This window comes from Podarcis erhardii, assembly GCF_964252035.2.
Source record: "Podarcis erhardii genome assembly, chromosome: 5".
Taxonomy (NCBI): domain Eukaryota; kingdom Metazoa; phylum Chordata; class Lepidosauria; order Squamata; family Lacertidae; genus Podarcis; species Podarcis erhardii.
Genome location: NC_138509.1, coordinates 59,843,397 through 59,867,370, shown reverse-complemented (window position 1 = coordinate 59,867,370; position 23,974 = coordinate 59,843,397). Strand labels below are relative to the sequence as shown.

Below are 23,974 nucleotides of genomic sequence, written 5' to 3'. Positions count from 1 at the left end.
AAAAATAAGCTTTGCATGCATGCATACATGTATTTATGTATTTTGTGGTAACAACTGGCAATTGTCTTGGCTTTGAGAGGTATTACTCGCCAGTTTGGAAGTACAGTATGGAAGTATCAACAATATTGTTTTCTAGCTGCCTGCACTGACTATCTCTGTATCTGCACTTTATATATTTTTTACACACTATACACAGCTCTATGAGGAATTCAGTACAGGGATGGCCTGAATGAACCAAAGCTAAGTTTGGCTACATTTGCCATTTTGGATAGCACTTAAAAAATAAATTTTAAAAGCTCCCAAATAACAACCTTCCTCTCATAAGTTAATGCTGAGATACATGGTATGATTAGTTAATTAAAATGCAATTTCTATGGATGCAAAGTTTCCCAAATATGACGCAACAGTGTTCTCAATGCAAAATGTGAGCAGTTATTACAACAAGCATACAATTTCACCTGACCACTTTCTAATAAATAATAATAATAATAATAATAATAATAATAATAATAATAATAATAATATACCCCATCCATCTGGGCTGGGTCTTTAGAAGCATGACATGGATCAGATGCCAGCCATATCACAGACAGCATAATGGCAAGCATATTGATTAGCAGCAGCAGGAAAAAACAGATCTGCTAAGCTCTGTGCTGGAGTGACTCCAATGGCTGAGTCACCTTTATGATGTCTTGGGAATGGAGGCTTCTGTGAGATAACACTTACTCTCTTCACTCTGGCCTTACAGTCTAATGCAGTTTATCACATAGATTCTCAGAATTGCATAGAAAGTTTCCATGCCTCAGCCTGACATCCAGGAATAGTTGGCACAGGTGTAAAAACTTTCCACATGACTGGAAGGATCAACATGATAAACAATGTTAACTTGCAGCCACCATGAATACAGTACAGTCACCATGCAGTAGTCTCTTGTCATGGGGATAAAGCTGCCCTTGATTATATTTCAAGAGGCTTAATCCATATGCTTCTTTTGTTTTCATTTTTTAAATTATATTTACCCTAGATCCCACCAACACTTTGTCCCTTGGTCTTTCACTTGCTGTTTTAGGAGTAACTTTAGATGGCATTTTGTCACAGGACTATCAAGCCACACCTTTGGTAAACAGGACTGACAAAGGTCCCCTCCAAACTGTCAATATTTTGTGGGAAGGACTGAAGCACATACCCAAAAATTAGGTTTGTGCAATTAAAATGTGCAACAAAGCCACTTTGTGGTTAGGGAAGTGACAGGGAAGTACATGCATGGAATGAACGAATGTTTAACAGAGACACATATACAACCCACAAGCAAATTGGGATGAATGTTCATTGCTGTATAACCTCCCCACCAATAAATCAGAACAAAGCATTAATAAAGATTGAGCATAGTCTAACCTCCGCATAAGCTTTTATGCAGGCGAGTAAGAATAAATGCTCTCTAAACAGTCATCTGGAGGAGCCCACTTGTCACTCTTATTAGAAGCACTGGCTATAAACTTCTCCATAATTCAAATGGACCCCCCCCCCAAAAAAAAGGTCAATTTGTGATATAAACTACCACCTTGACTAGTAACAATGGCCACAATTTGGTGTTGCCTATATGAATCAGTTGGGCAAGTTTTTCTGGAAATGTTGAATAATGAATCCTGGGAACTGTCATTTATCCCTCACAGAACTACAGTTCCCAGCACCCTTAGCAAACTACAGTCCCCGGGATTCTTTGGAGTAAGTCATGTATGGTACATACACACTTTGTCTCCTGGACCATTTGTTCATATTCTTCTCTTTCACATTTTTTCTTTTGAAAGACTAAGTGTTACAGCCTGGTTCCATCCTAGCTAACTGCTTCAGGTGCAGGGTTATTCATACATTTACCCCCTTTCTGCCATGGCATCTCAAGCAATTTACCATTTTATTTGCATTTCTTGCCTACCTTTCCTTCAAGGCTCTCAATGTGGTGTACATGGTTCTCCTTATTTTATCCTCACAACAACCCTGCGAGAAAGATTAGGCTGAGACAGTGACTAAGGCCACCCAAGTGAGCTTCATGGATGACTGGGAATTTGAACCCTGGTCTCCCAGGTCCTAGGTAAGCAGTCTATTTATATATATATATATATATATATATATATATATATATATATATATATATATATATATATATATAAAATACATTTATGAGAAAACAGATGTACATACAAGTAAACAAACATACAATCAAACAAACAAACAAATAACAGAAAAATCAAACAAACCACCACACTATAAGATACAAGAAGATTAATATAATTATCATCATATATAGCTAAGCTGTCTGAAACAAATTTACAGGAACACATGCAGACCTAGCACTGAAGGCAAGAGGAAGAAAGTGCTCGGCTCTGCCCCTCTGGTGCAACGCGGCATTGCATCGCAAACCGTGAACTACATCTCCCAAGAACGTTTGCAGCCGGCCCGCCTCTCATTGGCCGGCACATCCGTGACATCATGTGTTTTGGCTCTGGGAGGTCACATGTTTCGGGGTCTCCTTTGTTTTGAGTTGAGCTCGAACTTGAAGCAGACAAAAAGAGAGAGCGCGAGAGCGGAGGAGACGCGTAGCCGTTGCGCGGTTCCTTCTGATCGGCAGAAAACTGTGATTGACAGGTAAATGGCTTGGCTAAGCTCAGCGGCTAAGTTGCAGGAGGCCAAAAGTATAATTGGGGTCCGGTGGCCGGCGCAGGAGGTATTTCCATTCGAAAAGGAGCATCAAGAGGTGCACAACCATAATAATACCTACAATCGTAATGGGTTCGAATGCAGGGTAACTCCCCTTACAGTAATAATTACAAACAGAAAATATGTCCTCTCTTAACATTTATCTTTTCACCCCACCCCAGTCCGGCTTTTCTAGGAAACTTCGTATGAAATGAATTTCAGCGAAGATTAAATTGCGTCTGGATTCTGCTATGGTGTTCTGTTTGGGGATCAGTTGTGTCAGATTTGCAAGGGAGAGAAAATGCCGTTGATATTGCAATGTCTAGCCGTTGTTATGTAGGCAGGGCAGAGATAATTTGCCCTGGCGCAATTTCCTTCTTTATCCTCCTGGCTAGTATTGAACACGCAGCGAAGCACAACGCCGTTAATACTGTCGAGCGCCTTGTTCGTGCGCAGAGAAAGGAAGTAGAGTTCAGCTGGCGGTGGAAAACAATGTGCGTGGCGCCTGGCGGAGGTGGGGGGGGGGGAGAGAGCTCGCCTCTTTCCTAGGTCGGTACTTAAGGACACGTAAATTCCGGATTTGCACTGCCGTTGGGCGAGGGGGAGCAATACTGCAGCTTCTTGATTTCGAATTGGAAAGTTGCCAGGCCTCTTGTTATATTAAGGAAGGTTTCGTGCTTCGGCACCCAAGGATTTCGAGTGGAACTCGATAAAGATTTTTTCCTCTCCTCCCTACTTTTTTCCTCTCTCCTCTAAACAGTCCACCCAGTTGGACAGCTACTCCGTAGATTGGCCAGGCATTTGTGTTTCAGGCCGGCACTAGAGAGCTGGATTGGTCAGAGAATGTTGACAGATCTGGATCAATCTCGCGAGCATCTGGAAAGTCTTCCATTCCTCCTCCTCTCACCCCCCCCCATCTTTTCAATGTTCTTGCGTTTTGATATGGACGGTCACCCTGGTCTAAATTTGGTGGCTGTTTTATGCTTATGGGAATAGGCTGCTTCGTGCACTCGCGTCTTCGCTGGCGCATCATATTCCCATTGGGGTGAATCCTAGTAGCTGGAGCTCCCCCCGCCCTTGAGGTACTTGGCGAAGAGGCTGCGTTGGCTGCCAGTTCCTCTGGACCAGACCACTTTTTCAAGAGGGGGGGGAGGGAGGCCTCGCAAGGAGCTGTTGGAACACGCAGGCCTTTGTGAGGAAGTGGAAATGCCGCTCCGACGCTTTGGCTTAGGACCCGAACCGCGAAGAAGCGTCGGGAGGCGGAGTCGCCTGAGGCCCAAAATATAATAGGGACCGGGTGACCATCCCCTAGCGCGTTATGGTTGGTTCTCCGCTCCCTTCTTCGGGGCAGCTGGAGGAGAGAAAGGCGAGGGGGGGAGCGCTGGGAGAGTCGCGCTCTCTAATTGGACATAAAAGGCGGGGGGCGGGGCTTGCCTCCAAGGCTGTTCAGGGTGAAGGTGAACTGGAGGATGTGCTCGTGCGCGCGCGCGCGGGGCCGAGGCGTTGCTCGGGTTCGAGCCGAGGCCGCTTGTATAACGGCTCGAACCGGACGCTCTCTTCAGGTTGACGCGAGAAGGCCGTTATTTTGCCTCAAGTGCTTTGAAGTGACGCCTGCCTTTCAGTCACGCGCCTGCTTTTACCCGAAGAGTTTTATTTCTCACATAATACACTTCGAATGTGGCTTAAGTCAAATGGACACCTTTCCTCCCGCTCAGTTAATGCTGGGCTGTTTACATGTTCTTCATAGGGCCCGTTGATGCAGGAATCCCAAAGCGGGTCTCGCAGCAAAGCATATCTCTCCTCAGTAGAATGGGAAATAACGAAATCCCATAGTGACATTTCTTTTTACAGAGCAAACAAAACACAGCCCCCGTCCTTGTAAAGGGTAGAAGGAGACTTGTGTAATTTCGAGATGATCTGGAAAGGAAAGAGGAAAATGTTGTCAGGCACTATTTGTCAGGTACTTTGGCTCTGCTGTCTTATTTTTTAAAAATGTTTTAAGGGAATTATCTGGAATGGAAAGAGGTGAACATTTGCAACTGGCTAATAAGTAGCATCATAATGTTGACATTGACTTGCATTTCACTGGCGAGTTAAGCAGAATTATTAGTTGATCGTATCTGTCCAAAGAGAACATTTTATGGAACGTTAGGATTTCCTGGTAGTATTTACATTCTCAGATTTCAGCCCTGGGGTGGTGGGGCACATAGGGAGTAGAATACGGTGAAATGAGGGAGATACATAGGTAACATTAGGTGAACACAAGAAAATACAGTTAGGTATATTGGGTCTTAAGGAAGTCAGTATCAGTGTCCTGTTTCTGCTATTTTACCTGATCTCAGGTTAATTATAAGAATTTTTTTATAATTGTGCGTAAGTTACAATGCAGCCTCAGCTACTCAGAACTGTTGTCAGGAAAGGTCAAGCTGTATTTACACTGTATTTACAAAGAGCTAAGGAGATAGTAAAAAGACTGAACTGCGAACCATGACCTAAAACCTTACTTTAGCCATAGAATCATTTTGATGGCCTTAGGTGAACCATTCTTTTCTCATAAAGGCATAAGAACAGCCCTGCTAGGTCAGGCCATCTAGTTCACTTTTCTGCTCTCACAGTGGTCTGCCAGATGCTTATGGGAAACCTGCAAGCAAGACCTGCATGCTCTCTCCAGAACCCTTGATCTGTAATATGAGAATAATCATACTTACCTATATTACTGATCTTATTTTATTATTTACTCTCTATCTCACCCTTTCTCCAGGGCAGCAAATACATCACAACAAAACAACTTTAAAAAATACCTTAAAAACACATCAGATCATTCAACAGTGATCTCAGGGTCATCGGGAACAGTGCTTTCAGCCATCAAATGACTGGGTAAACAGGAATAATTTTAACTTCCTCCTAAAAGTCAGTAATGAGGAAGGGAGACATACCTACCCAGAGGGGGCAATCCACAAACAAGGAACCACTTCTGAATTGAACCCCCCCCCCCACCACCACAAGTCATTGCCAATCAGTCAGCCTCCAGTGTTGGCACCTATATGCAAAGTGGTCCCCAGCAGCAACACCAGCATCAAAGTGCAGTATACAAAAGGCAGATACAGTCACAGTAAAACAAAAAATCTTATTAATAACCTAAAATACTGTAAAACAGCCAGGAATATTTAAAAGGAGTAGAATAAAAGTACATTTAAAGCTGGCCCTATACTAAGAAGGCCTGGAACTAGATGGTTTTCAAAGGCTGCCAAAAAATAGGGGATGAAGAGGACATGTACATGTACATGTGCCTCTCTTGGGAGGTCATCCTAAATTTGGGTGCCTTAGCAAAAGAGGCCATATTTCTCATCGCCACCTGCTGCATGTCTGTTGATGGGAGGACAGAAGGAACAGTCACAGAGACAGAATAAAATAAAAGTTCTCGGAGAGGTTCACGTGGGAGGAGATGATTCCCAAAAATACCCTAGGCTCCAGACACTCTTGGGATTTAATGAGAAAAACAAGAACCTTAAATTGAGGCTGGAGGCAAACTGGCAACCAGTAAAACTGGTAGGTGAACTGTATATACTCCCGTCTACTGACTCCAGGGGAATCTGGCAAGCACTTTTTGCACCAATTGGAGTTTCCAACCTGACTTCAAGGGTATTCCCAAAGAACATGCATTACAGAAATCCAACTTGGAACTAACTAGCTCGGAAACAAACTTAACTAGGTCCAGACTCCGCTTATCCAGAAGAAAGTACGATTGAAGAACTAAATAAAAATACACTCCTAGACACTACAGGTGCCTGTATATCTAAGAATACTCTAAACTGTGAACCTACTGCTTCAGGGGGAGTATGACCCCACCCAAAACCATCTGTACACTTCCTCCTGGTTCTTGTAAAGATTATTGATATAGTAGATATGAGGCACTTTGTTCTAAAATGCTGTACAAATATATTTATTGCTATAATGGCTTAACTATTGAGTCTCTGAATCACATATTAAACAGTTATTTAATGTCTAGAATAACAATCACATGGTTTTAAGATGACTTTTTATGTCTGGTATTAAATATGGGTGTGATTGAGCAAAAGCAATGAAACTGTAAGTGCTATTTAAATTAAAGAGACAGCTTGAATGCTAGAAACTTATGTATATTTATCTAAAGTGGACAAAACCGAAGTGAGATGATAGCAGTTGGTTCTCTGCAGGAGTCATATGCCTCTAGAGATTGGAAACACACCTGGTAAATTCAGTCTGTTGATTTGTGTGAGATAATGCATGCATGCATAACTAATATATTCATATTGTTTCCATTTCACATGGCCTGGTCACATTGAAATTATACTTCAGGAGTTTTGAGCTGAGAAAAGAACTTTTATTATAGCTCCATTCAGAAAGCGCAGGAATGTGAAATAAGGCAGAGCAGAGGGAAACTTTCTTTCTTTTCCCTTGTTGTTCTCCATTTCATAATTTTCGAATAATGACAGACCTCTAGTCATTGATGCAGTAATAATCTCACTTAACCTGGGAAATTTAAATTGCCTGGTTTGTTGATTGCTGTTGTCTTTCACTTTTATTTTCCCTTAGGTCATGGCGTTTTAAATGAAAGATTCATTTGCACAGTTGATCTCATTACAAATGCTTTTGCCCAGATTCAGCTGGTGCACCAGTTGCGCTCATTCTTGACACAGTCAGACCTGGCCTTGGTCCCATGTACACTTACATTTCGACTGTACAGTAGTACTGTAACATGCTGTGTGTGGAGCTGTAGCACCCTGCTTGTGGTTAACGCTTAGCTGGAATGAAATATTCAACGCAGCAATAGAGAAATTAAAATAATAATTTATTTGTCAGACAAATAAATGATAGGCACAGTGGTATATGGTTACCAAAGCTCTGCCCCCTTCCAGCCCTGATGGCCAGCACTTATATTTCCTCAGCCCAGCCCCCTTGCTCCTCCTTTGGCTGCCTCTGTCCAATCAGCCTGGTTGAAATTCCTATTGGCTGTTTGCTAGAACCAATCATAAAAGATACACCCATTTCCTATTACCTTTTATGGGAGACAAAGAGCTATATTTCCTTCTATCCATAAATGGCAGACAAGTAGCCATATATCTTACATTTGCCTCGACAAGGCACCTTAATTACCAGATCACCTTTTGCCCCTGTTGCCCCTGCATTCCAAAACAAATAGCTAAAACAAATGGCTCATGGTATTAAATTCTATCTAAACAGAGATCTTGGGTTCACATTCTCACACACCATCAATGAAATAAGAATCTAACATAAGAATCTAACATTTCTTAATTTCTAAATCCTTTGCCTAATTACATTAAGCCAACAAATCTCATACATAACATAGATAGCTTTTTAGAAGAAAAGGCCTTTGCAAAGTAAAAAGGAACTCAGTAAAAAACAGCTTCAAAAGAAGCCTCTTCACTTTACACCCCCCTTTCCCAGCCAGCTGCTTTTCCCATTAGCTCTTCCCAAAATTTATTGCCCTTTAACTCTCTCAGTATACCTTAAACCTTAGGAAAATATGGCTGGAGTCTGATGGGAGGCACATGGTATTATTTTCTGTTAAACAATAAATCTTACTATTTACCAACTCTTAATTAGTGTTTTTGCAGCTTGATTGTATTCTGTAATATGTAGGGTCAGTGTAACATTTGCTCCCAGCCTGTAATTCCCTTTTACAACTTTGAGAAACTTGTCTCCTGCTACTGCTATAAATCAGGGGGGCCCTTGTTCAGGAGAGCAGGAAGATAAACAACTGCCAAAGTACTTAGCCAGCTGGTTTCTGCCTGGCATGAAACATACAAACATTTGCAAATATATCTTTAAGCTCATTTTAAAATACAGGCCTTGATGAGATGCCTCAGAGCTGCCCTTGAAAACCACTCAGAAACTTATATTGGTGCAGAATGCTGCTACTTAAAATCTTGTCTGGGGCAAGGTGAGCAGGATCATGTGAACCTTTCAGTATATCAGGTGCATTAGCTTCCACTTCAGTTCCAAATGCAACTCAAGGTGTTGGTTCGAACCTATAAGGCCCTAAATAGCTTAAGACCAAGCTACTTGAAGGACTTTCTCCTCTTATGTGAATTTGCCCATTAGTTATGTTTGGCTGTTGTGTCCTACTTGCACATGCTATTGCCTTTGGAAACAAGATTGGTGGCAACATGCAAAAGGGCTATTTCTTTCATGGCACCTTGTATCTGGAACTCGATGCCCCGAGAGTTAGGTTATCTCTTTATTTGTGTTCCAGTGGCAACTGAAAAATTAGGGTGGTATCCAAATAACTTACAGTATGCTTGTGCAACAGAACTCCTGATGCACACCCTTTCTAAATTTGCTCCAGGGGTAAAAGAAAACCCAGAACAGATTTTTTTTGGGGGGGGGGGATTCGGTTGTACAAGTGTAAATTGTTGCACTGATAGAACCAGTTAGTTGAATACCATCCTTTATTTTTTAAGCAAAGTTTTGACTGTAGACAAAAGCTAAGACAAGGAAGGTATGAGCTAAAATTAAGGCTGCCCAAGAGAGATGCAGATGTTTTCAGGGACCAAAAGGGTTTATACAAATACAGCCAAATCCTCCCTTTGCCATACACTAGCTGAACTACAAGATACACCTGTTGCCTCATCCCAACTAGATCCATGTTCCCAACTAGAATTATGGTCAAGTCTACTTGTAGCCAAGCAAGCACTCCTCCACTGATTCTGTATCTTACATTGGGTCTGTGTTCATATTAGTTCCTGGTGGGTGAAGGGGAAGAGACTGGATCCATGGTATTATGTAGGAGGTTATCCAAAGCCCCAGGTGAGGTATCCAAGTAACTTGGCCGGTCAAGCTACTTAACGGGTTTTTCAGGTGTGCTGGGCTTTTCTCTGGGGCCCCAAGCATCTTTGTTGCATTATGTTCTCCCAGGATATTGATATTCAGCCAATAGGGGCCCCAGATTCTAAGCTTACATTTTAAAAACAGTCTCTGACCCTCCTAGAAAGAAAGCTCTGAAACAAAATGTGTAGATGCTCTTCAAAGTGATTCCTAACCTCCCTTGGTGGGTTATGAGTGCTCTTTCCCTTGACTTTATGCTTTGATGGTTGTGGGAATGAGGTTGCAGTCAGCAAGCGTAGTGGGGTTGGTGATGCTTTAGCCTCTTTCTCTTTCAAGGTCCTTCATGGTATAGGACTGAAAAGTTCAGTATGGAACATGAGCATAGCTGGTATATGGGTGTGTGTGACTCAGTGATGTTATATGCATGACATCTTGGAGCCGGATGTTTAGAGAACCAAACCTTGTTACTATCATAATGTAATTGATGGCATTTACAATTTGAACTAATACTTTGAAATTATTGTTTTTATCTTTAGCACCCAAAAGACGACACTCATCAGTATTTTCTCCATGATATTATAAAGAGTTGATATAACAATGGTACTAATAATGTTGGGACGCAGATTGAACAGAGGGGAGAGCCGAGCTCAGGAATCCCCGGTCACGAAGCGTAAAGTTTTTGAAATGGACCCAAAGTCTTTATCAGGCCACGAGTTCTTTGATTTCTCTTCTGGCTCATCCCATGCTGAAAGCATACTGCAAATCTTCAATGAATTTCGCGACAGCCGCTTGTTCACAGATGTAATAATCTGTGTTGAAGGCAGGGAATTTCCTTGTCATCGAGCTGTTCTTTCAGCATGCAGCAGCTACTTCCGAGCTATGTTTTGCAACGATCACCGAGAAAGCAGGGAGATGTTGGTAGAAATCAATGGAATTTTTGCGGAAGCTATGGATTGTTTTTTACAATATGTGTATACAGGCAAGGTTAAAATCACAACAGATAATGTGCAGTACCTCTTTGAAACATCAAGTCTCTTCCAGATAAGTGTTCTGCGTGATGCTTGTGCTAAGTTCCTGGAAGAGCAACTGGATCCTTGCAACTGCCTAGGAATCCAGCGTTTTGCCGATACACATTCACTGAAAACACTATTTACCAAATGCAGAAATTTTGCACTGCAGAATTTTGAGGATGTGGCCCAGCATGAAGAATTTCTTGAACTTGGAAAAGATGAACTCATTGATTATATTTGCAGCGATGAACTGGTAATTGGTAAAGAAGAAATGGTGTTTGAAGCCGTTATGCGCTGGGTTTATCGGGCTGTTGAACTCAGACGCTCAGTGCTACAGGAAATTCTCACACATGTGAGATTGCCCTTGTTACACCCCAACTACTTTGTTCAGACAGTGGAAGTGGACCAGTTGATCCAAAACTCTCCTGACTGCTATCAGCTGCTGCATGAAGCAAGACGGTACCACGTACTTGGTAACGAAATGATGTCCCCAAGAACTCGGCCACGGAGGTGAGAGGGCTGGGTTGATTTTTTTTGTTGTTACATTCCTGAATAAATTATTCATTATAGTGATAGCTTTTGTTTGAAACATTCAGTCTATTAAAAAACATTTAAACAATTGACCAGTTAACAGACTGTATTTTGTATCACCTCAATAAAGATGTGATTTGCTTTTTATCTTTAGGCTTCTTTGTGTTGAAAAATTAAGGAACAATATGAGACAGAATGTGCGGGAGGGAGTACATCACTACCACGCAAGAAATGTTAAACACATTTGAGTGCTTTATATTTCAGTTACTTCAGTTGTTATGTATCTTTAAAGTTTCTGAAGGCTAGTTTTTTTTTTACTGAAACAGAGAAACATGACACCCCCCTGAAAATGTGACTTACAGTGCAATCCTAACCATGTTGGGTTTTGGGGGAGGGCTCAATGGTAGAACATCTGCTTTGTATTTAGAAGGTCCTGGGTCCAATTGCCAGGTAGGGCTGGAAGAGACCCCTGCCTGAAACCCTGGAGTGCTGCTGCCATTCAGTACAGATAGTACAGTGGAACCTTGGTTCTCGAACTTAATCAGTTCCAGAAGTCCATTCACCTCCTGAAAACCAAGGTGTGGTTTCCAATTGGCTGTAGGAGCTTCCTGCACTCACACGGAAGCCATGTCAGACGTTCGGCTTCCAAAAAATGTTCGAACACCGGAAGACTTTCGGTACTTCTGGGTTTTCAGCATTTGGCAGCTGATTTGTTCTTCAGCTAAGCCATTTGAGAACCAGAGTTCTACTATACTAAATTAGATAGACTGGTCTGAGTCAGTGCAAGGCAGCTTCTTATGCCTAATCAGAATTAAGTCCAGTGAGGCTTCTCTCCAAGTAATTGGCTTTGAATTGCAGCTTTTTAAGCATGTCTGAATTTCTATAGTACATGCCTATAGACTAGGGATAACCTTTCCTGCTTCATGTGAACTCTGGTCCATTAAAGCTAGTACCTAGTGGATTTGTTAATCTTTAAGGTGCCATAAGGCCTTGTTTTAGTAAACTTGTGGATTTATTTATTTATTTTGGAAATTAAAAAAATATATATGTTCTAAGAATACGAAAAAAAGTATTTACTACTTTCAATAAATTAAGTACAGATAAATTGACTTTTGTTTTTCATGTTTTCTTCAAAACCCCCGGCCCGGTTAACTTCCAGATATTGTAACTTTCAGATTCTGGTTTATTTATTAGGTTTTTCAATAAACAATAAACTACTTTGGCTTTTCTGTTTCTAGGTCAACTGGCTATTCTGAAGTAATAGTGGTTGTTGGAGGCTGCGAAAGAGTTGGGGGATTTAATTTGCCCTATACAGAATGTTACGACCCCATGACAGGAGAGTGGAAATCACTGGCTAAATTACCAGAATTTACAAAGTCTGAGTATGCAGTTTGTGCTTTGAGGAATGATATCCTCGTTTCAGGTAAACAATTTATATTACACACAAAAGCACTGTGGCGAGAATACTATTATCATCAGTTTATGGAAGTCTTGTTGAAAATGGAGAAGTGGACTTAGTGCTACTTTTGTAGATTGTCAGAAGCACTGAAAAGTGAATGCACAAATTACTTAGGCACCCACTTTTGGATAGCATTCGAAGAGGCAACTTACATCACCACAGCTAAGTTATATGTGAAATGCACTTTACCATTGAGCACAAGTTTTCCCCAGCTAGGTAAACAGACACAGCATCCCAAATGTAAACTACTCCTAAACTACTCCAGAAAAAAGTACATTGGTGGAAAGAGGTATTGCTTTAATTGCCCAGTGGAAAAGAATTCTACGAAATGTTTTCATACATTGGATTGTTGTGAACTTTATTTTCAGAAATGTATTTTATCATGATATGGCATTGTCCACAACTGGGCACAATGGAGCAAACCCTTTCTTTAATAACAGCCAAATCCCTGTCTTTTCTTTTCTTTCAAATGAGGTGGAAGAATCAACAGCCGTGATGTATGGATTTATAATTCTCAGCTTAACATTTGGATCAGAGTTGCGTCTCTAAATAAAGGGAGATGGCGTCATAAGATGGCTGTTCTTCTTGGTAAAGTAAGAGATATTTGTTATTATCTAATAACATGGTTGAAATGCACAACAAATATCTAGAAATCAGACTGCATTATCTCAATTAATTGTACCACTTTTAAAATTGAAATGGATGTCGCCTCAGTTCTGATTTTTAGTCTGTACTATATAGAACTACACATTTTGCCAGTAAAAAAACCATAATTAAAGAAAATGGCTAAAGAAAATAGTTTGTTTAGGAAGCCTCAGTTGTAAGCATGCACAATATGTGAGACTGTATATTATCTTTACAGTTCACACAGTGTGGAAACTCAGGAAGGAGCCTTAATTTCCAATATCCATGCTTTTTGGTGTATGTGAATTTGTAACTGTGTTAACTCCCTTTTCTTAAACTGCAGGAGGGGAGGGGTCGTTCCTAAAATACATAAATACATTTTCACAACTCATCGGGTCACAGATGAAAACATTGAGGCTTTGTGTAATGCCACACCTAGGTTTGCTAAAGTAGCCAGGCAGTAACATTGGCAACATTCTCTCTTTACTTTTAAAGGTATATGTGGTTGGAGGATATGACGGACAGAGCCGACTGAGCAGCGTAGAATGTTATGACTCATTTTCCAATCGATGGACAGAGGTAGCATCTCTTAAAGAAGCAGTGAGTTCTCCAGCAGTTACCAGCTGCGTGGGCAAACTGTTTGTGATAGGCGGAGGTCCTGATGACAACACATGCTCTGATAAGGTTGGGTAATTGTATTCACTTTCTTTTCTATATTTTAGTAACATTCAAAATGAATAATATATAAAAATTACTAGTAATTGAAAACCAGCGAGAACCTACAAAAACATGTTGCAAGATATTCCCAACTCCTGTTCTAGGCTCCAGCAAACCTGAAACAGGAGCCTCATAGTTCTGTGTTTTGGGTGGGGAGCCTTCAGGAGACATAAAAGGAAAATAGATACTTGTGGGGGAAGGGGGTTAATATTTATCCACCCTCCTAAAGCCTTTCCATGCTGTGCTATATAGAGCTAAGGCATTCAGTTTGCAGTGTGGGCTTCCCTTTCCTGAGCATTTTATTGCTTTGTAGTGGGAAGGAATGTGGTTTTTCATTCCCCATCTCCTAAAACCTTGCTTTATAATATGTATTCCAACAACCCTAATCCCTACGTCCAGGCTTGTGTAAGCTAGGGGTTTGAACCACTACCCACTGCCAGTATTTCCATTGTTTCTGGAGACAAGGCAGCTCATAGTATGCAGTCCTTATCAGGCTGTTTGGTGTGGAGGTAATCTTCTCTTTTTTGTAATGTGTTAAATAATAATACCTAACAAGTCCCCTAGGTTTGCAGAAATTGCTACGTTGTTTGTGGGTGGCCTGATTTTACTGCCAAACCGATAGGCACAGGACCACCAAAGTTATTTTAGAGCCGTGCCTTGCTTGGCATCTCTGTAGGGGGTTTCATTGCCTTTCATCCAAGCTTAGAGGAGAGTATCTGAACTGGCACAGTTACCTTCAGGATAGGCTGACAAAAAACAAATGGTCAATAAGTGGCATGAGGCATGCATGCGTGCTGTGTCCTCTGCCTTTTTTATTGTGTTGGGGAAATTTTTGACGCTTTGCAATGGGGTGGGATGGTGTAATTTTAATATTTCATATTCACCCAGGAATGGTGAAACCTCACTTTTTGTTTGTGGGTTGCCTTGCCTTGTCTTCAAAGTAATTGGCATGGAGCAATATAATTTTACTATTGGAAGGAATTATTATATAAAATGGTTGCATTACTAATGTTTTGTCCCATGACATGAAGTCCTTATAGAGTCTCACTTGCTAATTGGGTTGGCATGAAAAGTTCTTTGATAATTTGCAATTACACAGTTGACTTGCTCAGCCATTTAAAGATATCATTCAATCAGTATTAACAACTCAGGGAAGCTGAAACCATATCAAGTTAGACTAGAGGAGCTTTGAAAGTAAAATGTGTTTGTTACTTTTCAGGTTCAGTCTTACGATCCTGATACTAATTCTTGGCTACTCCGTGCAACAATCCCCATTGCAAAGAGATGTATAACAGCTGTATCACTAAACAATCTCATCTATGTTGCGGGAGGGCTCACAAAAGCAATTTATTGTTATGATCCAGTTGAAGATTATTGGATGCATGTGCAGAATACATTCAGTCGACAGGTAACAACAAAGAACTAGCAAAGTTGCTCCTTTGTACATTGTATTTATCAAAATTCTAAACACATTGTGTTAGATCCAGATAAAAGCACATCTAAGCCTGACAAAAGCTAACTTTCTCCCCCGGTCCACAGCCTCATGAAAAGGCTTCTTCAAAGCATCTAACAATACAATATTTGAAAACGGTTCAAGCAATCCCCAAATGAAATTAAGCTGGGGACGCTTTCATACTGTTGCTATTTTGGAGTGGATTCACTCCTATACCAGGTTGCACAATTAGGTGCTTTTTTGCAACAAACCTTCCCCCCCCCACTCCCCCCAAATGTGGTGAAAGTGCAATAAGGAAAGTGATGGGGAAACATATCAAGATGAAAGCTGAATAAACAGGTCTTCTGGAAGTGACCTAGTTTAAGCCATATTGAACTAGTGAGAAATGAACATGTAACGTACAGAATTTTAGAACTGAATAATGGGTGGAATTCACTGACAGACCACACCAGTACAATACTCCTTTACACAATACCATGATTTCACTTTAGACAACAATGCACATACTATTTTAAGTGCTACTTTATACTTGTCAGTCAAAAATTCACCTTGGACTCCTAAACCCTAAGAAGCAATCAAACAGGCTGATGCTAATGTTTCTTGGTCTGAATCTGATGAATGGCTCATTGCATACAGTAGAGCTTTCCAAAGTTTTCATGTTGGTGAAACACTTTTTAGACATGCATCATATCACGACACAGTAATTCAGTTTTACTGGCTAACCAGAGGTTAAACTAACCCCTTTCCGGTCCTAGGAACAGCACGGGGAGCACTTGCCCCACACAAACACACACACTGCAGCCAACACACTTGCAACAGTTTGGAAAGCTCTGGCCTACAACGGAATGCCTAACACTTAGTAGAATCACACAAACCCTACTGCTAGAAAACGGTTTATCATTTTGCTACAATACTTTTGCCACCACATTTATAAAACCCATAAATAAGCTTACTCTTGGGGGTACCTTCCTCTGCTTATCCTATATTTTTATTCCTGATTTTCCTCTCATCTGTTTTGTTTAGTATCTAATATCATTGTTGTCTGTTGTTTTGTAGTTTTTCATTCTTTTCAAAGTGTTCTTCTACCTAGTACTTAAGACAACTCACAGCTCTTCTGCTTGTACGCCTTTTCAAATGTTTCAGCATACTTCCTCATTTGCTGCCAGTTGTCTATCTTAATTTTGTTTTCCTCTCCCCATCATTCCATCACTCCTCTTTTCTTAAATAGTACTGTGCATCCATTTTCTTAAACTTATCACTTACTTGATACTTATCTAGCCTTTTCCCAGCACAGTTGGCCAAGGATAGAATCCACCACAGATGTTCAACTATTGGGCCAAGATTAACAAAATGCTACAAAATTATTGTGCTGCCCAAATCCAAGCCCAAACTGAGGAAATAGTTTATTGTAGCCTAGCACATCTACTGTATTTTAGGGTGCATCAGAATGAGCATAACATCCTAATAATCACAGCTATAAATGTTTTAATTATCAATTTTCTTCATGTATTTGATGAACAGGAAAACTGTGGCATGTCTGTGTGTAATGGCAAAATCTACATCCTTGGTGGGAGGCGAGAAAATGGAGAAGCTACAGATACCATTCTTTGTTATGATCCTGCCACCAGCATCATCACAGGAGTAGCAGCAATGCCCAGGCCAGTCTCATACCATGGCTGTGTGACTATTCACAGATACAATGAAAAGCACTTTAAACTCTAAAAAAGAGGAGAGTCTGTAAATAAAAATAAGTGGCATATTACAATCAGGATTTGAAAGCTACCTTTTCCAAAGTATCATCTGGAAAGATACAAGATTGTACTTTTTGCTTTTAAAATTTTGAAAGTGATTCCGAATGTAATTGTTAAAAGTTTTCAATAACCACAATTCAGTAATTTTTCCCAGAGCAATCCTAACCCTTGATGTGTACTGCTGGTGGGGTAAAAGATGGGCTCCCTCTATTGGGATCAGCTGGCACCAGGCTCTGCTGCCACAATGTCCCCCATTGTGCCCACTGAAAGTGCAACACTAACACAGGCAGTGACTGCCATAAGAACCCAAAATGGGCAGGGCGGAACAGGGCCAGCAATGGATCTGCTAAATCCAAAGCAGATCCATTTCATGGCAAGAAGCCTGATTTGGGCGTCTCAGCTACATGAACATGGAGCAAGAATGTTGGAAACTACTATCCCTGCTTTCTCCCCCTTGTCAGCTCAAGTGCAGATGTTGCAGTGACTCTTCTGCTCTGTTCCACCCTGCTGTACCCTGGCCACAGTTAGGATTGCTATGTCCTAACATGTTCTGGTTTGAAAACTGTATCAATTTATATTAGTAATTAGATCGTGTTCACTTCTATGTTATCTGTAAAACAAAACACCTTGGATTTTGAGTGTATAGCAGTGCCTTTGGAAGTATTCATCCCTATTTTATATGAAGCATTATCTGCATATTTTCATACCTTATTTGTGGTAAGCACTGTTAACAACTTTACTGTTGCAAGTATGTGGGCGTGAAAATATGGAATTCTGTCTGAAGATCTAAATAACTTCAAAATATTGCATTGGCCTTTGGTAACACGATAGACCCCTCATCAGTAAGCACTATATGCACAGGGACATTCAGTGAGGAAAGCACACACAAATCACACAGGGTTATTTGAATATAATCATGGGATTGCTTTAAAACGTGCTTCTACACCAAGTCTGAGAAGCTATTGATTCTCCCTTGAGTGTTCAGAATTCCCACTTGAAGGCTATCTGAGCTCAAAACACAAGTACCCACTAGAAATGTTCTGTAGAACCTATGAAAGTTTTCTCTGATTAAGATTAAATTTGTGCTCAGGTTCAGTATTGTTTACTGTTCTCAGATAGCAAGTCAATAGATCTTGGGGGTAGGGAGTTCTTGATTGATTATGATAATACCTTTAGAACTAATAAGTAAAAAAAACCTGTTGATTAATACCAGGTTGTCTTAGTTTTATTTTTTTTAATGGAATAGGGCAGGCAATGCAGCTATTCTTGAAAATTTGGCAGAGATCCACACCTTGTGCTATGAATCATCATCTGAGTTACTATATTTTACTGTAGCACTCCTTATACAGCATAAGTAAACCTGTCATACTTATTCATGTCTCCATGGAAGAACTCTGTTATACCTGGTCACTGAATTAGTAAGTGAACATGTAATTGTCACTGCACTTAATTTATGCTGTATTTTGTTAATGATCAGTGGCCTATGATAGACATAGCACAATATTAATTTGCTGCAAATGATAAATAACTGACGCAGCTACACAGAGCTGACAAAACTAATTATGCAAACATGTCTAATACAAGAAAAGTCCATTATGCCATATTAAACTGTAATTTTAATTTGTACTTTTATGTCAGTTTCCTGAGCCTTACTTTGAGAAGTTTCCTAACTCTAATATATGACAAAGTTTGTACTTACAGTGTTTACGTTGCTCTGAATACTATTCTTTTTAGGACACTACATATGATGCTTATGTAAGCCAATCCATACCCTCTCTTTTTTATGCATTTCCATTTTACATTGTCCATCCAATGTATACTAGCTTTATGGGACTGCAAGGTTTATTCTTTCTTAAATTGACATTTTAGTTTTATGTAAAAATAGATTGTGAAGCAGTGAATGAAACAATGGTCCTTACAACGACTTAATCTGGCACATTCCAATGAATGCAATTATTGAGCAGTAAGTCTTGAGTTTTGTGGTCTTAGTATCTCTTATTTAACAGATCTGTTTTGTTAGGTGGTTTTTGAACCAATTTTTGTTTTCAAGAAAAGATATGGCTCAAATGATCCACTGAGTGCTTTCTCATATGATAAGACTCTGTTGAGTCTTTCATGTTCTGACTATGGAAGCAACTACATAGTAGTATCATTGCCTGTGCTTCTATCTTTGAGTAAATTGTGCTACTACTATTTTCTAGATGAAGCATCTTATATAGTGAGTATTCAATATTAGCTGTATGAATGAGCAATACTGTATCATAACCAAAGATTGCATTTCTCTGATCAATATTTCTTCTTCAAAAAGTGACATAAAAATTAATGCATAAAGTGTATATCACTTTGTATGTTTCTATGAAGAAAAAAGGATGAAGTGGATCCTCATGCCATTATTCTTTTGAATGGGTATACATTTTAAAGAAGTAGTTCACAAGTAGCAGATATTAGACAATTTACTAGATGATACCCAATACCAATTTTTTCATGGCTACTCTTGAAGCCAACATTAAGCTTGGCTCCCATTGATATTGGGCCATGCACAGACTATGATGTCTGCATTTTTCCTTTGCTGATTTCTTTTGACTTTGGGTAACACCACAATCACTGCAACCTTAGAACTTCAAGTTTAAACACACTTATCTGGGAAAAGGCCCCATTTCTTTTGAATATACAGTACATGTATAGGATTGCACTGCAAATCATCTGTGTAACATCAATTATTTGAGACACTTTAATCATGCTAGTTTAAAAAATCTGTTTGTAGTTGCAAATAAATCAAACTGCTTTTAACTATTTGAAAATGGTACTTAGGCATCTGCTTGTAATTTGGCATATGTCAGGATAATCTTTGCTTTATGAAGGAAATTAACCTTCTTTACAAACTTTATATATAGTTTATTCTATCCTAATTTACTTGCATGCTCATCACCCTCCCTCCCTTAGAGTCTACTTAAGTGGAATTCACGTGGAAAAATTGATTAAGAGGGAAATAGCTGGATGTTTTACAGTGATTTGCATCCTTCAGCATGAATCTTTATGGAATATATTATTTCACTTTAACTCACCTAAGTTCACCTTTGCTGTACTGTGCTGGGTCCCTCTTTTTTGACTAGCCTCTGGTCTGTGCTTTGATGCTGCCACATAGCTTAGCCTCCAGGCAACCTGATACTCTGCATCGGTGCCTTTTTTCTGGAGTTACACAAGGGTACGCAGTACCGGCACCATTTTTTGCTAGAAGAAAAGCACTATTTAAAAGTGTGGCACTTACTGTAACAACTTAATGGTGAGTACTGGCACCTTTTTTTCTAAAAGAAAAGCACTGCTCTGCATGTTTGTTCAGTCCCAAGAAGCAAAAGGGGGTGACTTCTCATTTAAGGGATTACAGCCTTACTATACTAGCTGCAGCCTTGATCCTCAATCTGTGTTTACTGTGCCTTAAACCTGATCCTGGTTGTGATCCAGTTGTGGACACAATAAGGCCAACCACTGCCTAATTCTGATTAAACCACATTCATTTGTGGAATGGGCACACAAGTCATCTGTAAACCTCAGTAGTTTAATTGTATTTTTGTAGCCTCATCAAGCCTGCAGATTCTACCTCCTCAGTCATGCAATCTGGGTGCATATCCCATTCCTGGGAGAAAATACATTTGCTTTGACCTTTTCTTTCTCAACACAGCTTGCACTAGTATTTTGACTTTTGATATGCAGAAGTAAAATACTAAGTGGGGTATTCAGCTCCAAGTAGACACATTGTAATTAATGAACATGACTAAGTTAGGTCCGTTAATTTCAATAGGTCTATTCTGAGTTTGCTTATTTGAGTACCTTCCTAAAACTGGTGAAAATATGATAAAACAATGAAAGCAGAATATTTTACATGATAAAGCGATCTCAGGAATCACATTTCATTTTCTAATTGAAATCAAATATACATCTAATCCAGTGATAACAAGTAGAAAGTTACTGATTTATATCCAAGTGTCCTAAGAAAGAAAATATTTGTGGAAAAGAATGAGATTTGGCAAACCAAAAGTTCTCATTCCTATGAATAAGAACCATTGCCAGACAACACTTGGAATATACTACACTTTGCTTTTGTACTCATGCGGTGAATAACTGTACAGTTATTATCAGGAAAGATGGCAATTAACTATGACCTAATGAAGCTCTAGGTGTTTTTTTTAATGCTGTACATATATAATGTTTGTGTTTACAATTCCTTCTGAATTGCATGTATAAAGTTGTGCCTGCTTTGTAAATACACTCAGTTTTTTATGGTTGTGAAGCACCACCCCAGATATATATTGGATTTCATCTTGAAGTTGTTGGCTTTGGGTTGTTGGTGGTTTTTTTTACCATTTTAGAGGTCTTTTTCAGTTGATTAAATTTGATACAGACAATTATCAGTAAACAGTTAACACATATAGTTAAAATTGCAATATATATTTAGGCAATAATGCTTTTTTTAAAGTGAGCAATTTATTTACTTGACAAAATAGATTTACAGTGTAAGCCTATATGTGTCTACACAGAAGTAGGTCACTGAGTTCAATGGGGCTTACTCCTAGCTAAGTAGGTATAGGATTGCAGCCTTAGTTTTAGCTATAGCCCCTTGTGAAAAAACAGTTGCTGAACATATAACATAGAATCATATATCTTGCAAAAGATACCTGTTCAGCAACATTTCTTGGACTCTTGTAAACAAACTTACTTCAAGAGCAATTCAAAAACTGACTTGTTGAAACATAGGAAAATGTTATCTGCATGCAAAATGAAGATATCTATTTGCATTTGGTGAGCTCAATAAATATTCACAGTGGTTTCAAAAAGTGAAATGTATTCATATTTGGTCACCGAGTTGTGCTTGCTGCAATTTTTTTAACTTGCCCAAGATTGTATATTAACACTACCAGTTGCATGAAAGATGTAGTGAAGGAATGGGTGTTAACAATTTTGATATTGAAATGAAACATTTGTTAAGGATTTTGTTTTGAAAGAAGTGAGTTTTCTACCTGTGCTTCCATTTCTCTAAAACTAGCAGACTGGGAAATAACTTTGATTGTATTATTGCAATCTAATCCTTAGAAAAACGGCATTGTTTCAATCTGCTTCTTTAAAAATATTGCACCCAAAATTTGAGATGAGTGCCTTCTAGAGACTTGCCTCCTTGGCAAGTCTAGTACATTCTGTTTTACATAATATCATGTACACCGCAGGAAGGCAGAATCCAGACTTGTGAGATGTACTGTACTTTGTTTTTACTAGAATATCAAGATCCTTAAACCACAGCCAGATGCAAGATACAGTGATTGTTTGGAATGGGGCTAGTTTGAGAAATGTACACCTAGAATTAAGGAACAGGGCACCTTGAACACATGCTCAGCCCCATAATTCGTTCTCAGTACCAGAACTGAATTCACTGTTTTTTCACAGAAAATTCTATGCCCAGTTTCCTCTAAAGCTTTCTTATTCTTGACAGTCCAATTTTGAAAGAGTGAAAAGTATTTTATGTTGGCGTTATTACTATTGAAAAGCAGATATACTGCAAATAGTCAAGACTTGCAGATCCTGATCTATTTCCATATCCATCCAGAAACTCTGTCACTTTTAAGTATCCTGAAAAGGTTGCTTTTGCAAGATTTTCAGATTTAGCAGTTTGACTTGGGTATACAGTGAGTTAACTTGGTACGTTTCAAATCAGATTCTTACATGAGATTTGTCCTCCTAATATAATTGAGAAGTATGTTGCTTAATATTTTTCTTACCAATGAAAAACTCAAATAGGCCAACATTCCTTTTCAGTTCAGTTACAGCGCTTTCTGAATACAGTAATTATGTCAGTACTGCAGGATAAATGGCAGCTAAACATATAAAACTCATCATGTGAAATCTTACAGTTGTAACTCAAGGATTTCATCTAGTGACAGCAGTTTTAACAATTATCACTCATTTATGTGCTTTATGAATGCATTGCCCTACCTAAGTCTGTTCTCAGAACTATGTTAACACTTAGTTTGTATTCTTGTAATACTCAAATGATTCAGACAATATTTTAACGTTTTGTGTATGTATTTATAGGTATGTGTGATTTGTTCTTGTAATCATTTTATAATATGAAAGATGATTATTTAGAAATTATACATTTAAAGCTACTGTGTAATGATATGTAGCAGTATTTAAGTGTGTGTGAAAAGCATGTGATTTTAGCTTCTTTTGTATAATTAATCCAAAGAATAGAGAATCTGTATGTAAACAAATCTATTCTTGGTGTAATCTTTGCCAAAAAAATCAAATTCTGAATAAATATTGCTAATTTGCATAATTTTTTTCCTTGCTTTCTTGCCTTCTTTTCTTGCTTTTTTTCTCATTGAGAATTTTATCCAGCCAGAGTTTGGAAAACACAGATTCGTAAAGACTGGCCATATGAATCCCATGCTTATATACTCTGACTAGACCTCCTTTGTTTTTCACTGCCACATGTATGTTGGTTTCTCACTTCTTGCAGATGGAAATATTTTTTTCCCCTGTGCTCAGAAATACAGATTATTATTGCTGGGAAGATGCCTTTTTACACAGCAAGCACTGCTATTTTCTGAGTTTTATGTCATGCTGGCTCAGACCAAGTCTTGGTCTGTTCACAAGCCAGGATATACTTAAAGATGAAAATTCAGATTCTGCAATAAATTCGGTACAGGGTATATGCTACTAAGCTTATATAATCATGCTTATAACTGCATCTGTCAGCATGAAAATCTCCATTACTCAAAGTATGTGCCCTTAGTCTGGTGCCCAGTTGGCAAGTTCCTTGCATACTTGTAACTCAGTAAAAGATCACAGCCTTGGCACTGTAGGTCCCTTTATACACACAGTTTTCAAGTATCAAAGCTGAGACTACCGGTAGTTT

At 39.3% G+C, this 23,974-nt stretch overlaps 2 protein-coding genes across 6 annotated transcripts in view; one reads left to right on the top strand and one right to left on the bottom strand.

The window, feature by feature from the left end:
* Positions 1–2,450, bottom strand: part of KLHL6 (kelch like family member 6) — a 41,511-nt gene extending 39,061 nt beyond the window's left edge. For 2 of the 4 annotated variants that reach the window (XR_014157061.1, XM_081864072.1), the window contains exon 1: positions 1,934–2,081. The gene's annotated coding sequence lies outside the window, so the exon portion shown is untranslated. Of the gene's footprint in view, positions 1–726; positions 855–1,933; positions 2,082–2,345 lie in introns of those variants that run through there. The other 2 variants (XM_081864074.1, XM_081864073.1) reach the window with 2 other exon arrangements.
* A 42-nt stretch (positions 2,451–2,492) lies between these two features.
* On the top strand, positions 2,493–23,392 carry KLHL24 (kelch like family member 24). 2 transcript variants are annotated; one of them, XM_081864075.1, is made up of 7 exons: positions 2,493–2,643; positions 10,059–11,042; positions 12,302–12,486; positions 12,997–13,115; positions 13,642–13,830; positions 15,083–15,271; positions 16,838–23,392. In XM_081864075.1, the coding sequence occupies exons 2-7, from the start codon at positions 10,120–10,122 to the stop codon at positions 17,036–17,038; spliced, it is 1,806 nt and encodes a 601-aa protein (XP_081720201.1). In that variant the 5' UTR covers positions 2,493–2,643; positions 10,059–10,119; the 3' UTR covers positions 17,039–23,392. The 2 variants fall into 2 exon arrangements, with proteins under 2 accessions (XP_081720201.1, XP_081720202.1); XM_081864076.1 differs by lacking the exon at positions 2,493–2,643 and adding an exon at positions 4,528–4,654.
* The last annotated feature ends 582 nt before the right edge of the window (positions 23,393–23,974 follow it).

Excerpts from the sequence above, each read along its gene's own strand:
- KLHL24 (XM_081864075.1), top strand. The coding sequence starts at position 10,120 with ATGGTACTAATAATGTTGGGACGCAGATTGAACAGAGGGGAGAGCCGA. Across the intron at positions 11,043-12,301 it reads CCAAGAACTCGGCCACGGAG|GTCAACTGGCTATTCTGAAG; the intron begins GTGAGAGGGCTG and ends TTCTGTTTCTAG. Across the intron at positions 12,487-12,996 it reads GAATGATATCCTCGTTTCAG|GTGGAAGAATCAACAGCCGT; the intron begins GTAAACAATTTA and ends CTTTCAAATGAG.